We start from the raw sequence: 17,209 nt of genomic DNA, 5'->3' as shown, positions 1-17,209 counted from the left end.
CATTACTCTAAACCTGTCTCTTAACCCAATATTTGAATTTAATAATTTCACGAAATTATTATTTTATGGAGCATCTTCTATTCATTTAAGAGTTTCCTCTTGTCGGTGCAACTAATTCATGCATCTTCCTCCAGCCAGCTCTATCCCAGGCCATATCCTTTATCTCCCTATACGACATGACGCCTAGTGTTTCCTTTATCTGTCCCATGTAGTTAATTCTCGGTCTTCCTCTTTATGGATAATCATGAACTATAAATTTATAATTATTAGTAAATTGGAGGGAAAGGGACTGTTAGTAATGGAGTAAATAGCCCCATTACTAGCAATATATCCTGTCTGGTCGACCTCCACGTGATTCCCCCTGGAAACCATCGTGGCTAATTCTAGTTGAATTCGTTAGGATGGGCTAACTGACACGCTATTATCCTCATCAGTCATCTATAACTGGTGCCCGCCAGTGTATACCGATAGCGCAGACGGGGTTACCATATCATTATCTTCCTTTAAAAAAAAATTATAAGTAAATTTATTCATATTGGTCCTTTATTGTCAAATTTCACTGTAATATCAAATTGAAGTTTTAATTTCAAAGATAGGTTTAGAGAAGACACGCTACAGAATATCCATAAAAATGTTTATTACAAAAGAGGAAAAACATATCATGGGAGTGTTACAAAACCTTTTCCAATCGGCTACAACCGGATTGACAACCTTCAATCCGGTTATGTTTTTTTTATGTTTGTTACCCCATAATTTCGTTAGTTGTAAACCGATTTGGTTTTTTTTTTATCTAATACACATACATTACTGCGGCGGCCAGCAACTGAGGTATTGATGGACGAACGTGCAATGCAAAAATGTGGGCCGAGGCGTAGCCGAGACACACATACGTAAGACCGTTAATGCCTAGTTCTGGCCAAGGCTTGTATAGTACTTTTCTCAAACAATGCGCGGAAATCAAAAACACAATTTTACTTTTAAAGTTCAATGACGAATAACGAACAATAATAATTTTTCTCGTGCCGTAATGTTCCTTTGTTTTTTTTTTTCAATAAACTGCTTTCTATTTGAAAGCCAGTTCGAAATTTAAATAAAACCTTGTTTTAGTTACATCCTTGATAGCCATGTTTCGAAGTAAAAGGTCATTCCATTTTTAAATTACAGGACAGATATGAGATTACATAGTAATTTATCTGGCCAGAAAACACGACAGATATGGGCCTTTCATACAACTTTTGCCGGCCGCTGCCTGCATGTATCTGGCCAGTACGGGAACTTTGATTTATCTCGAAGAAGATTGTCAAGATAATGCTCACATTTCCGAACATGTTTGAGAAAAAGGATTACACCTACAGATTGGTCCTATAGAATCAAAATCGGTTCAGTAGCTGTATTTCTAGTTCAAAATAATTAGTTTCAGTAATTAATTTAATTAGTTTTAGTTAGTTTAATTACTTTTAATTAGTTTAATTACTTTTAATTAGTTTCGGTCGGTCGAAGTCGGTTTTTAGGGTTTGTACCTCCAAAGGAAAAAACGGACCCTTAACAGTATCGTTTTGTTATCCGTCCGTCTGTCAAGATCCTTTTTCGTAGCAACGCGTCGAGGTATCAAGTTGAAATTAATATCATATACTCAGGTCTGCAATCTTCTAAAACAGTGAAAAAATCAAGCTTCTAAATCGACGCAAGCAAAAGATACGGCCGTTTATGTTCCATTTATACCGCATATTTTGCGAATGTCAAAATATGCGGTAAATGTCAAATGTCGGTAGTGTCAAAGGGAATCAAAACCTATAGCGTAGTTCCCGTTGACCTAGAAAACTCATGAAATTTGACAAGAAGAAGCATTAGGCGGGATTTTTTCCAATACATGTAGCACAAGTAAAGGAAAAAAAAATACAAAACCCGAATATTTGTAGTTATTTCACAAAAAAAAAAAAAAAAATTTAATCTTGATGATTTTGTACGGAACCTTCTTTGCGCGAGTCTAATTCACATTTGACCAGCTTCTTTTTTTGTGGGACACGATCTTTAAATTATGTAATTTGTGTTTTTATATTTTTTTTTCTTTTTTTTTTATTAATATAGCAGTACAACTTGCAATACGAACCGCCGTTTTATTTCCCCTAATAGCACAATTAGAATGCTTACACATAGTAAGTACCTACTTGCGAAGGAGTCAACGAGACGAGTGCTGCATACTGCATACATTCATGCGACTGAATCATGTTTTGACGCACGAGCAGTGAAATCACTTGGTAATTTTATTGCATTTACCTGATAGTGCATAACTGTTATGTGGGGGGGGGGGGGGAGGGGGAATTGTTAGTAATGAAGATTTTTTGGTGGGTGAAAATAGAATAGTAACCCCGCCTGCGCTAACGGGATACGCTGGCGGAGCACCAATGAAAGGTGATAGATGAGAATGAAAACAGGCCAGTTAGCCCATCATGATGAATTCATCAGGAATTAACCATGATAGTTTCCAGGGGGAACCGCGAGGAGGTCGACCTGGTTGGGTATATTGCTAACAATGAGATGCTCACTCTGCATTACTAACAATCCCTAAACAAACAAAGATATATTTGGGGTGGGCACAGCACACCCGGCCCCCTTATAAGCCTATGAAGACTGTACAACTAGTTTACAAGTTCATTGACACTATACGTGTGTGACTATGGATTTCATATACATATATTGGTATTCAAGATTCACTTACGAGACGCTGCAGGACACAAATCAGGGCCGGATTCAGTTCCAAGGACAACCCGTGTTTTTTTTAATGGGTGAAAAAGGATTGGTAACGCCCGCCCGCGCTATCGGTATACACCGACGAGGCACCAGTGGAAGATGATTGGTGAGAACCAATGCAGGTCAGTTGGCCCATCGTGACGAATACACTTGGAATTCATCGCGATGATTTCCAGGGGGGACCACGGGGAGGTCGACCTGTTAGGGTATATTGTTAGCAATGGGACTGATAATCCGCATTAATTGTAACAATTTTATTTTCGCCTTATAACTCCGTCCGTTCTGAATAGAATTGGACTTTTTTTTAACTACAAGGATATACTCACATATTGGTTCCATCGAAATTTTATCAAAATCGGTTCAGTAATTTAGTTTTTAGATCAAATAACCGGTTTTGGTACAATTGAAGTAAATTTTTTATTGGGCATAATACACAACGGATTGTGCTCAGAGGAATTATTCAATATGATGCCTACGGCCATTTTCTATCATCATACGGCTCGCCATCGACAGGGAGTTCACCCTCTACCTTACAGCCTAAATGGTCGCGTACAACGCCGTTTCAGAGATGTTTTCTCCCACGAACACTAAAGTTATGGAATGAGCTCCCTGCCGAGGTTTTCCCAAGAGACTACAGCATGGGGTTCTTTAAAAGGGGGGTAAAAAGGTTTCTTCCAGGTCGGCAACGCGCGCGTAATACCTCTCGTATTGTAGGTGTTAATAGGCTACGGTAACCGCTTACCATCAGGTGGGCCGAATGCTTGTTTGCCATCTCAGTAGTATAAAAAAAAAAAAACAATCTTTAAATATTATTTTTGTTTTACATTCCGAAATTATAATAATACCAAATCCGGCCCTGGCCTGTCGACCAGGTAGGTATAGTAAGTACATAAGTAAATAAATCAGCGGGTATGTACTCTTATGTGTTCTTTCCATTTATTTTTATTAACAGACGCTAAGGCAACGTCAGTATACAGGTTACACGAGACAAAATGCTATAAAATTAATTTTATGCATGTCGTCGTGTCCCGTCCCATCTACATATAATGCTTTTTACTACCCCATACATATAAAAAATATACATACATACATATATATAATATAAGATTTAATTTTATCTTTTTTTTTTATACAACTTAAAATAGCAAACAAGCTGACCGTCACCTATAGACATGAGCAATACCATGGACATAACAGAGTATACTGTTTCGCCCATGATACCCCCCATGCGTTGCCATTCCTGAGGACTCGGGTGTTATTCCTCTGTACCCAGTAAATTCACGCCATATCCCACCCTTCAAACCGAAACACAGCCATGCAAACACAACTGCTTCACGGTTGAAACACGAATGGGACAGAGGTACCCAAGCAATCGACTTTTGTACAAAGTCTCCCCCTGGTATATTTTATTCATATTTCTTTTTTATTATTATTTTTTATTAGGGAATTACGCGGCTGGCTTCTGACCCAAAATAGAATATCAGTGTTTTGCTCTTTTAAGGGCAAGGCAATAAACTGAGTTGGGACCATTTTGTGTTACTGTGGTACAAAATTGTTATTTCTTTTATGTATTTTCCTCTTTTTTGTATATGTATTGTGTTTTTTTACTGTATATGTCTATCTATATATGTTGTTATTTGTGTGCTTTGAGAAATGCGAATAAATTATAATATACATCTGTCCAAGAACAAGGAAATCTTTGTTATCTATCTATCCGAGAATATTTTTTAGGAATTTTGTCTGTCAGCCGGGGTTCTATTTTTTGATGGGTGAAAATGGCATGGTAACCCCGCCTGCGCTAACGGGATACGCTGGCGGTGCACCAGTGAAGGGTGATAGGTGAGAACGAAAACAGGCCAGTTAGCCCATCGTGATGAATTCATCAGGAATTGACCATGATAGTTTCCAGGGGGAACCGCGAGGAGGTCGACCCGGTCGGGTATATTGCTAGCAATGGGATTCTCAGTCTCCATTACAGGTTACTCCATTATAGGTTACCACTCCATTGTTTTATTTATTTATTTATAAATTACTCACCACACTTACAGTCTCCCAAAACGTGTAGTGAGCCATAGGTTTATTTTACAAACTTACAAATTTTGTACAACATTTTAAAAATATATGTATTTTGTCATTAAATATGTCAATATCTGGCTGTTAAGCAATCAAAGAATTGAGCAGAGAAATAGCCTGATAAGTGGAAGCAAACTGAGCAGTACAGATGCGAACCGGCGGTGCCGATAGTAGTCGACAAGCGCGCAATCGCATGCAGCGTTGGGGTTGAAAACAAAGAACAACGGCTGAGAGTTGCAGGCAAAAAGCTAGATTTAAACAAAAATTTAAAAACAAGGGTTCCTTCATTGCGTCATCACTTTATGCATAGTCATTTGTAAAAACAATGTGTCAATAAGACTTTATTCATTAATCACGAATGTAGAACTGTGTTTTTCAAACTTTTTCATGATGTGACCCACTTTGTATGTTTTTTTTTTATTATTCAAAACTTATTAAATTCAAACAAGCTGACGCCCACCTGATGGAAAGTGGTATCCGTCGCGTATAGACATGAGCAGTATCATGCACATAACAGAGCATACTGTTTCACCCATGATCACCCCCCATGCGTTACCATTCCTGAGGACTCAGGTGTTATTCCTCTGTACCCAGTAAATTCCCTGCTATATCCCACCCTTCAAAGCGAAACAGTCATGCAAACAACTGCTTCACGGTTGAAACACGAATGGTAAACACACTTAGTATGTAAAAATCTTGGATTATATAGATAGAGTGTCTATATAAAAGAGTCCATATAAAATGCTTCGAGAGAAACGGGTCAACTTTTGCATACAATTTTGCGTGATAAATGAGGTTATGAATGATTCCTTTATAACTTCAGTATTTATTTTGTTTCATAATTTTTGCATATTTTTAATACGTAAAAACTTATTTTATTTATTAAATAATTAAATACATAATACGTCAAGATACATTGTGTGCGTAAGTGTATAGAGAACTGATAAAATACCGAGTCAGCTAATTTGACAAAAAGTTGACCCGTTTTTGAGGCTCGATGCTCTATATAATCATATATATCTCTATATAATCAAAGATAAAAATATTTTGCGACCTCCTACTCTCCGCGGTTTCTAACTTCTGTGTATTTTTATTTATATTTATAGCTTGGTATCAAGAGAGAGGCTTTGTACAAAAGTCGATTGCTTGGGTACCTCCGTCCCATTCGTGTTTCTACCGTGAAGCATTTGCGTTTGCATGGTTGTGTTTCGGTTTGAAGGGTGGGATATGGCGTGAATTTACTGGGTACAGAGGAATAACATCTGAGTCCTCAGGAATAGCAACGCATGAGGGGTATCATAGGCGAAACAGTATACTCTGTTATGTCCATGGTACTGCTCATGTCTATAGGCGACGGTTACCACTTTCCATCAGGTGGACCGTCAGCTTGTTTGCCATTCTAAGTAGTATAAAAAAAAATCTGTAAAATACAATAAATAACACATAATGCATTAAAGTTTAAATAAATAAATAAAAATAATGAAGTACCTAACACAGACTTCGGATATTTTGCAAAATTGTTGTTATTTTATGGCTTTGCAACCTTTCGGGACCCCCCTCGTAAAGGCTCGGGGACCCCCCACACTTTGAAAAACACTGCTCTAGAACAAAGAAGATTATGTACAAGGCACCAGCACACCTACAACTATGGGAAAATGCTACAGTTTATTATTTCCTTATTTATATCAAGACATGCCCGCGGTGATTCCCTGCGTTCGTCGCCATGCTGTGATGACAATGTACTGTCATGGCCGTGTATAGTGCGCTCTACATGACAAGATCTATTTATTAAATATATATTAATTTTCCTTTTCCTCTATTCATAGAAATGTAACTCAAATCTGACTAATACATATAATATGGATGACATTTTTGATTATTTTTATGCTTGTCTACGATAACATGGCACGCCCCTTGAAAATTTGAAGAATTAAAAATTTATAAGTGAAAGTAATTACATTTCGACTGATAGTGTCGAGATTTAAATACTGAAAAGATGGTGGACGTAAGATTTTTTTACGGAGAATATAAAAAGTTAAATGCTACATATTACTCAAATTTATTCACGTCGTATATAAATTGTTTAAATGTGTATGTCGTGGTTACTCCTACTAGTAGGGGCGTCGCCCTTCACTACGTTTGTCTGTACATGATCGCCACTTCTGAATATTTGATTCTGATATATTTTTGAAAATTTCTATATAATTTAATTATAGAAATCTAGCATCATCATTACTAGCAATACAGGTCAGGTCAGGTCGACCTCCATGCGGTTCTTCTAGAAACCATTATACTCTTGGTGAACTTTCAGCGATTGATCAATTGATCTCACGTCGAAATAAGTAGGATGGTAATTCGCAAGTATCAAGTGGTGTTACAAACCTAGTAAAATTAATTGACTACACATGTGTAATGTTTCTCATTTTCATGTGACTAACCTTAGCTCACAGGTTATCGGTTAGGTATAATGCAGGCATACCTATAATATACTTTACATGAAAATCGTGTTATTCTAGCCAGTTGGATGCAAACAATACTTATAGCAGTCGGCCATATATAAAACATCTTTCCCGCGCTTTACCTGGCAGTCGGCAACGGACATTTTCCGGCTACAGATTAAAAATATATAAAGTGGTGCGTTCCTTTAAACATAAAATCTTATATATTTTTTTTTTTAATAAAAAGAAATCTACCTCATTGTCACAATTTTGTCTAATTCGTTTACATTCTTATTTCAAATTGGTAATTCATTTTTAAAGTAAATATAAAAAAAATAATTGTTTTTTTGTATTAATAAACCGAGTGTGTCAGTGAGTCAGTGTTAAAAAATAACAAATATAATAAATCAAAAAACTTTATTATTTCTCAGGTATTTTACCAGATATAATGAGAAGATTCGGGATTTATCTCTCCTTGAGCGTACTAAGCGCTTTATGTAAGTATGCTACATTATTTATTAATATTATTTAATGTTAAATAAATTGAACAATATAAATACTATTTGAATTTATAGATCTCTAATATATTTGATTCAATTCGATCATTCGGCCAACACCAAAAATGTAGTGCCACTTATTTTTTATTTTTTATTTATTTGTTTCTGAATTTGTTTATGACAATTTTATATTTTTTAATTGTTGAGATCAAGGTGTAACATTCGAATTCTTTGTTTAATTGTTTATTTTTCAATTTTTTCTTTTTCATTTGAACTTTATTTTGAAAGAATCCACCATTTTTGCCACATATGTATATGACGGAACTTATTTGTATAAATATAACACCCCAAAGATATTAAGTTCACGTCTGACTAGCACTTAAAAGTTTAGAGCGCCAACTTTTTTTTATTTATTTTTTATGACATTTTTTTAAAGAACCCAGGTAATTTTAAAAGTTAAAGGAAAACATTATTAATGATTATTATATTTTAAAGTTTACTCTTAAAAAAATATATAATTTTTTTAAGAGTGTATTTCGAGCATTTTTTTTTTAAATCTATTTCACTAATAAAGAAATTAAATAATGCAAAAGATTTCTATACCACCTTGTTTTATGTAAATTACTAGTACTGGGAGATGAATAAAAATTATTTTTTCAAATACGTTTGACATAAAAAGCAAATAGGGATAAGTCTAGATCTTCCCACTTTCTAAAAATAAATTACAAAATTATATATTAAAAAAATAATATTATTATTCATAATTCCTATTTCTATTATTTAAGAATATAACTAAGCATTATTATGAATAAAATATAATTTAAAAGTTATAAATTTGGAAATGAGTTTTGTTACGACGTAATCAATCATGATTTCTCTGCTCAATTCTCTGATTGCTCAACAGCCAGATATTGATATATTTAATGACAAAATAGATATATTTTTAAAATGTTTTTAAAAATTTGTAAGTTTGTAAAATAAACCTATGGCTCACTACACGTTTTGGGAGACTGTAAGTGTGGTGAGTAATTTATAAATAAATAATTAAAATAAATAAATGATATTTGGTATACATGTACGATATGGGATGGAGAATGACATAGATCAGTGACCACACTGGTATCCCGCTCATGTGGACGAGGTCGCGGATAAAAGCTAGTAAATTGATAAATATATAATTTTCGTTCATTCGTTCGTTTCTAATACAGGCGCCGCTCAGCCCGCCACCAACCCTGTGATACTCCGCGATGTCCCAGCTGAAGTCTTGTTCCCCTACAAGAACACGCTGGACGCTCAGTCACCATTCGTCCTCGAATGCCTGACTGTTAATAAAAATAGCCAGAAAGTGAGGTTAGTGTATGAAAAAAAAAAATTATAAACTATGTTTTTAAATTCGAATTTCGAATTCGTAATTAATATTTTTACAGCGCGTTTGCCATTCCTAGTTTAATAAAAAAAAAAATGTCATACTTCTGTGTGAGTATAATTATTTAGTTCAGTTGTCATTTTTGACATTTAAGATTTGTTTAAGATTATTTTTCTTTTAAGTGGGGGTTTGATCCCTTAAAATAGTGGGTATGTTATATATTTTCAGCTACATGCCTTTTCCTTTAGTTAAAAGCTCCACTCATACCCTATTTTCTGTTACACGATTGTCTGCTAATGAGTCTTTTTTTAAGAGCCAGCCCCTAAAATACATATAATGTATACGATTCTAAATAAAAATAATTATGTTTTAGTTACAAATGGACGAAAAATGGACAACCCTTGGATTTGAAAGCCAATCCGAACATCGTCCAACGACAAGGCGAAGGGTCGTTAGTATTCATAAATCCGGGCCAGAATGACCAGGGCGTGTACCAGTGCTTCGCGGAAACTCCACAAGGAATCGCCAGCACTCGTCCGATTAACGTCAAAACAACGTTCTTGGAAGTTCCTAAAGCGGAACCAGTACATCATAAGCCTGTTGAAGGTAAAATTCATACATATACACGCACACACACACGCATTCACATATACGCATACGAATACACATACGATCCATGCGCACACACATAGAAACACACTCACACACGGTACGCTTGTTTCCTATTGGTTGAATTGGCAGACATGTATTTTTTACCTAAACACAAATTTGCATGCGTTTTTATAATGTTTTAGTAGTTCAAGTTAGTTATTTGTACTGTGGTTTTACTAAGTAATCACTAAAAGAACTATGTAAAAGATACGTCTTTTCTCTACACTAGTCTATAGATGTAGGTATATACAGTTTACAAATTGCAAAATTGCATAATAAATTTCACCACACCCATTTTATTTTTCTCCAAAAATTTCTTCAACAACCAATTTCCCTACATATATTTTATATAAAATTTGTCAACACGATATTGTTTACTCAAAATTGCGGAAAAAGTATTTAATCTAGCAACACTGCATGCCGATTTTAAATTAGGGAGAAGTATCGCTAAAACATATCAACTTTTCAAAATTTACTTAAAAATAAAGTAATTTTTCAGGTCGCCCATACAAGTTGGATTGTCCCAAGCCTAATGCGTACCCGGAACCGACGATCACCTGGCGGAGCCAGTTGGCAACAGACCCGAGTATATCTGATGACGTCCGCGACAAGAGGATCACTGTTGGCCCTGATGGTGCGCTGTACATCGCCAACGTTACCGAAAAAGAGGTTTGATTTTATTTTTTTAATATAATTTGCAATAGCATGTAAGCGTAATCACTTAGCTGAGCCTTCTGGTGTCAAACCTGAGCATATCTGACGACGTCCGCGACAAGAGGATCACTGTTGGCCCTGATGGTACGTTGTACTTCGTTTAACCAAAAAAAGGTTTATTTTTTTTTCTTTTAATGTAACTTTTAAAGGTACGCAATCTAAGGTTTCTAATATGAGCGATTATAACCTAGCAATCAGCTGCCCCCGATAGGGGATTAGTTAGGAATAAAGACTACGGATTCTGTATGTGTATAATATATTATCCAGGCGGTATCTCGAAACGATCGCGGTGAATTTGATAGGCCAACAGACCTTATTTCATCCTCATCTATCATTCTTCACTGGTACCGCATTGGCCTATTTATATATATTTTTCAAAAGAGTCTGGTCCCTTAAACACATATGTATTTTAGGCATGTCTTTGCCCATAGCCGAAAGTTTCGCTCACATCTTGGGATGAGCACAGCCCATTTGTTGGTCCTCGTAGCCAGGATATGTTCAAGGACCGGGATGAATATATATATTATTAAAATGTTGTTTAACATTTTTAAGTTTGTAAAATAGACCCATGGATCACTACACGTTTTGGGAGACTGTAAGTGTGGTGAGTAATTTATAAATAAATAAAATAAATAAAAGTACCCTATTGGGAATCTAGCAGCTTTATTGCTAGCAAAATACATTATCAAATCGGAGTCCACGTGATTTTGTCTGGAAACCATCTTATTAATTTTTGTTCAATTTGTTATGGTTAACCTACTTTCATCCTCACTTATCATCCATCACTAGTGACGTCACAATCGCTGACGTCGTCAGTAACCAAAAAAAGCGCAAATCGAAGCAATCTTAATCGATTCATAGATTAAAAATAGATAGTGAGATTCTCTATCTACGGCTCTGACTATAATATTATTGATATATTTTTTAGTTTTTTTTTTTTTAATAAAATTATTATTTTTTTGTTTTTTTAATACAGGTGAGCGACAGATTCGTATACGTGTGCCTCGGCAAGTCGCCGGCCGTACGCGACGAGGTGCCCCTCGCGAAGCACTTCATCGACTCCCTCACGGAGGACAAACAGAAGAAGGACAACGAGGTCGTGGAACAGTACCTCACCAAAGAACTTACGGCTAAAGTGGGCGAGCAGATTTATTTGTACTGCATTTACGGTGGAAAGTGAGTATGCATGTTTGCTTTACTTAATAGGTGATAATGGAATGGTAACCCCGCCTGCGTTAAAGGCATACGCTGGCGGGGCACCAGCGAAGGATGATAGGTGACGATGAAAACAGATCAGTTAGCCCATCATGACGAATTCCATAAGAATTAACTACGATGGTTTCCAGGGGGAACCGCGTGGATGTCGAGCTGATGGGATAAATATATATTTAAGTTAAATTAGGCTGTACCAAATACCCGTGTACCAAATTTAATTCAAATCCATTTATTTTATTTATTTATTTATTTATTCATTAGTACAAATATGTGTACATGGTGGACTTAATGCTAAAAGCATTCTCTCCCAGTCAACCATTTACTACTTTTTGCATAAACAAACAAACATGTATCCATCGTTACAAACGTTCGTGCTTATTATATTAAAACGATTTTTTTTTAAATGTTGTTCCATAAAAAAATACCGAGTTCAGTCATGGCAACACCAGTTATTTTGATCTAAAATCTAAACTTAAATTAAGTTTGTGTAAGACTAATCTGAAAATACATCCATCCAGATAAAAAAAATTGCTCCATCGGTTTACAACCGTTGGACTTATGAGGAAACAAATAAAAAAAAATACAGTCGAATTGAGAAGCCCTTTCGTTTTAAGTTCGGTTGAAAATAGGAATTGTCACTTGCTTCGAGTTTCGAAGGTATATATATATATATATATATATATATATATATATATATATATATATATATATATATATATATATATATATATATATATATATATATAATATTGGATAACAGACTTTTAACATATGCAAAAATATATATCCGTCCGATATGGGCGATATCGAAATGGGTGATGACCTTTTTTCCGCCATCAGTGTCCAGAAGAAACCAATATATAGATAACGGATCGGTATCAATATTACTCATGTCTACTAAACATAATAAATACAATGCAATGTCCTTCATGGGTTGTACGATCGTGCGCTTTGAATGGCATACCCTCGTATGACACTTTCACCATTATTTTCTATTTGTTACGCAAACAATTGATTTTGTAACGGACAATACCATGACATTTACAATCAATAGTTTTCTATAGATATATTTATATTTTATTTATATATTTATATTTTAATGCACAGTAAAATTCTGTGTACATTTGACGGACTTAACACCGAACGGTGTTCTCTACCAGTCGAGCATTGGGCGAACAGAGAACTAAGTAGGCGGTGCATTATTGAATAGAGAAAAAGTAAAAAGCAATACTTAATATACTCATATATTATAAACATATAATTACACTAGAATAGAATAGAATAGAAACATTTATTGCCAGTAAACATACAATCACAATATAAAATATAAATAACATATACAAAAAGTGTCCCGTACTCGGCAAAAGGAACCGGCTTAGCGGATGCTGTGAGTGTCCCAGTGCAATGTGAACAGCTGCACGGCGCTGGTTTTCAGCCAGTCCCTCTAATATGGACATAAACATAATATATTAAATAAATAAATTTATACATATAATAAATACATAAAATATTGCTATATAAAACAAATGTAATAGAAGAGCAAATAGCAATCTACAACACAGAGTAGCCAGCAAGATTAAAGGCAAAGTCATTGTTCTAAGAAATAGGCGCGCAATTTATGTTTAAAAGCTAGTCTATTTGTAGTAGATTTCATGTCAAGCGAAACTGCGTTCCAGTATTTAGTAGCTTGAACAATGAAAAAAAAAATTTTTTTTAATAAATCACTAATTTTTAAATTTAGAATTTTTAAATTAGAATGAGCCACTCCTTACTTTTCCGTAGGTGTCGTAACAGGCGAATAAAAGAACTTAATAATCGAGAGATGGACAGCAGCGTCGTACTTTAGTTACTGTGATATGTCTCTGTACTAAAATGTCCAAAAATGTCTGTACAAAAATCTGTAAAAAATGCCTCTGTACCCAGTAATTACACTACTATGCCCATAGCCATGGAAGCGGCTATGGGCATAGGTCACGGCTATTTTACAGTAGAAACACGGAATTTCTGTCCCAAATACAATGTTTTCTTTCGATCTTGAATGACAAGGAAGCTGTCGATCTTCTAAATAAAAAATATATGAACAAATTCATCAGTACTCCACATGACATGAATTTTAATATGTTTTACCAACGTTTCCCACAGCCCACTCGCCCACCCCGACTGGTTCAGGGACGGGAAGGACATCAACAACGAACCTAATTCCCGCATAACCAGATACAATAGGAGCGCCGGCAAGCGACTGCTGATCCGCGAAGTGTTGCCCGAAGACGCTGGTGAATACATGTGCGTGGCGAACAACGAAGTTGGCAAAGTCAAGAAGCATACCATGAAGCTCTCTGTTATTAGTGAGTATCTAAAAATTTGTACAATAAAAGTAACAGTTTGTTTTTTTTTTAATGTAACCCCGCCCGCGCTGTTGGTATACACCGGCGGGGCACCAGTGAGGGATGATAGATGAGGATGAAGCAGGTCAGTTAGCCCATCGTGACGAATTCAACAAGAATTGTTCACGGTGGTTTCCAGGGGGAACCACGTGGAGGTCGACCTGATAGTGTATTGCTAGCAATGGGTTCATTAGACCCCATTACTAACAATCCCTTCCCCCCAAGTAACAGTTTTCTATGATATATGCTTTTAGCTTCATTCTTTCTTCTTACGGCGCCATCTCCTACCGGCGATTGGCGATCATCGAAGCGATCTTGACTGTATTCTCTGCCATCCTGAAAAAGGATCTGCTGCTCATTCCAAACCACTACCGTAGATTTTTTAACCAGGAGAATAGAATAGAATAGAATAGAAACTAGAAAATCATTTATTCAAATAAACTTACATTGAAGCACTTTTGAATAGTCATTACATTTTTTTTTAATCTACCGCTCGTTCGGAAAGCTGTCTCATCACAAGAAGAACGAGCAAGAAACTTGCGTGTTGCTCTTTTAAATAATTTTATTATTACTTTACATTTTTAAGTTTAAGTGTGTGAATACAAACCACCAATTAGCACTAATTCAATTAAATACTCAAAAAGAAAAAATATTGAATACATAACCAACTGGTTAAACAATTAATAAGAGGAAATCAGTCATAGTGATTAGAGTAGACCAGTCCCTACAAGCAGCACCCGTTCACGAGTATGACGGATGAGCCAGCCATCACTGCGCTCGACCATATTTTAGGGAGCCCAATGACCCGGCCCACCACGCCGCCACAAGTCTGGACATTTTAGTGAGCATGACTACTAAAACCCTAGACCACGTCAAAGCTACTCACAATTGCCATCTGATAGTTATAGTATTCACATTTTACATAAGAATGCATGCGGCAATTAATACAAAAACCGCTACGCCGGAGATTCGGCGTCTCCCAGTCTTCGGCAACCTTGGGATTTTTTCCTGTATTATAAACTGCAGAAGACTGTATTAGGTCCATTGCATATGTAAAAAAACAGTCTATCTTACATCAATCAGGGTATGATATTCTTTATATAACTCGGTGAGTTTAAACAGACTTCTCGTGCTAAAGGTTCAAACAAATTCTAGATTCGTATACAACTATCCTCGCCGTGTCGTTCCGCCATAGAAACGACCACTTTCTTTTCCCGTGGGTGTCGTAAGGGCCGACTAAGGGAACTTAATAATTGAAGGATAGGCAGCAGCGTCCCTCTTAAATCATCACCAAAGCCTAACTGCAGTTACCAACTTGCCTGCCTTCGGTTTTAAGGGCCCACCCAAGAGATATGGCGTGAATTTACTGAGTACAGAGGAATAACACCTAAGTCCTCAGGAATGGCAACGCATGGGGGGTATCATGGACGAAACAGTATACTCTGCTATGTCCACGGTACTGTCCACGTCTATAGGCGACGGTTACCACTTTCCATCAGGTGGGCCGTCAGTTTGTTTGCCATTCTAAGTTGTATAAAAAAAAAGTGTAGTAATTACAGGCAATATTCCCTTTATGGGGAAGTTTATGTTCAGCAGTGAACAGGTAACGGCTGATATAATATCTATATCTGACTTAACTTCCTATATACAACGTGATTTTAACTCGTTGGGGGGAAAGGGATCGTTAGTAATGGAGACAGAATCCCATTGCTAGCAATATACCCAACCAGGTCGACCTCCTCGCGGTTCCCCTTGGAAACTATCATGGTTAATTCTTGATGAATTTATCATGATGGGCTAACTGCCCTGTTTTCATTCTCATCTATCACCCTTCACTGGTGCTCCGCCAGCGTATCCCATTAGCGCAGGCGGGGTTACCATACCATTTTCAAACATAAAAAAAAAACTCGTTTGAACCTTTACACACTTAGATATATTAATTCCGTATATATTGTGACTGCTACAGTACTGTTCATGTCTATAGGCGACTGTTACGATTTTTCACCCGGTTGATAGATAGATAGATAGATAATTTATTTACATTACTTACAGCACACAAATTACAATAAAAAAAAAACATACACGTAATACACAGCAAAAGAGACAAAAAAATAAAAATAAAAAAAGCACAAATAAAAAAATACAAAAACAAAATATATAATCTAACAATCTCCTTTCTTACCATTTATATATATATATATAATGTATATATAAATAAACTGCATTGTATGTGTCCATTATATTTGCCTTCACTTGATATTATATTCTAAATAAATAAATAAATAACAGATACCATTAGATGAGAGGTAGTCAGAGATCACTTTCTGTCACATTCAGATATTCAGGCAATAAATATTTCGGCTACGTACCTATTAGGTATGCCAATTTTTTGTTTATCAATTAAAAAGATTTTAAGTTTTTTTGGTTGGCCATTTACTTGTTAATAATTCCATATTGCATAAAAAAAATATTAATTACTTTTGTATTCCTTTTACAGGCGCTCCAATCTTCAAGAAGAAACCTGAACAACAAATGAACGTGCGCGAAGGTCAGGACGTCACCATCCCCTGTGAGATCACAGCTATCCCTCCAGCGACAACATCTTGGACGTACAACGCTGCTCCTATTGGCAAAGATAGAATGACAGTTACCAACACAGGGCTAACCATAAAGAAAGTGCAGAAGACTGACACTGGATACTATGGGTGCAGTGCCAAAAACGTTCATGGCCAGAACTATGCCGAAACAGTTCTAATTGTTGCCTAAACAGCAATACAGATGGCGGGTCGATCACTTTTTTTTTTAATAAATTGACACGTGTCAGAAATGGTTACACTACATTTCTAAACGAAGCGCAGAGTCATAGTGGTCGATCAGCTTGTTAACTATTACTAACAAAATGTAATTTAATTACTTATTTATGTCGTATTAAAATATTTAATAACAAAAAAGTTTTTTTTTATTCAATTACATTTGAAATGCCCTAGTAATGTTCCAATAAAAACAGTCTCATTATTATTTTTTTCTTTTTTATGCGTAGCCTACCCCTCAATTTGTGACACTGAGAGAACCGACGTAAACTGGATTATTCCAACGCGCCGTCTATGTTACGTGCGAGCA

At 35.8% G+C, this 17,209-nt stretch overlaps 1 protein-coding gene across 1 annotated transcript; it reads left to right on the top strand.

Moving 5' to 3' along the window:
- Positions 1–7,302: 7,302 nt before the first annotated feature.
- On the top strand, positions 7,303–17,040 carry LOC113510107 (hemolin). The gene is made up of 8 exons (XM_026893524.3): positions 7,303–7,458; positions 7,694–7,759; positions 8,968–9,109; positions 9,499–9,731; positions 10,276–10,445; positions 11,467–11,666; positions 13,848–14,050; positions 16,587–17,040. Exons 2-8 carry the CDS (start codon positions 7,711–7,713, stop codon positions 16,853–16,855), a joined length of 1,266 nt encoding a protein of 421 aa, XP_026749325.2. The 5' UTR covers positions 7,303–7,458; positions 7,694–7,710; the 3' UTR covers positions 16,856–17,040.
- Positions 17,041–17,209: the final 169 nt, after the last annotated feature.

Source organism: Galleria mellonella, unplaced genomic scaffold (genome assembly GCF_026898425.1).
Source record: "Galleria mellonella isolate WM207_F2 unplaced genomic scaffold, CSIRO_AGI_GalMel_v1 utg778, whole genome shotgun sequence".
Taxonomy (NCBI): domain Eukaryota; kingdom Metazoa; phylum Arthropoda; class Insecta; order Lepidoptera; family Pyralidae; genus Galleria; species Galleria mellonella.
Note: the sequence above shows the minus strand (reverse complement) of the source record. Positions and strands in the feature narration are given on the sequence as shown.

Coding starts and splice junctions, on each gene's coding strand:
- LOC113510107 (XM_026893524.3), top strand. CDS start 7,711: ATGAGAAGATTCGGGATTTATCTCTCCTTGAGCGTACTAAGCGCTTTA. Junction 9,110..9,498: donor AAAAATAGCCAGAAAGTGAG/GTTAGTGTATGA, acceptor ATTATGTTTTAG/TTACAAATGGACGAAAAATG. Junction 10,446..11,466: donor CCAACGTTACCGAAAAAGAG/GTTTGATTTTAT, acceptor TTTTTAATACAG/GTGAGCGACAGATTCGTATA.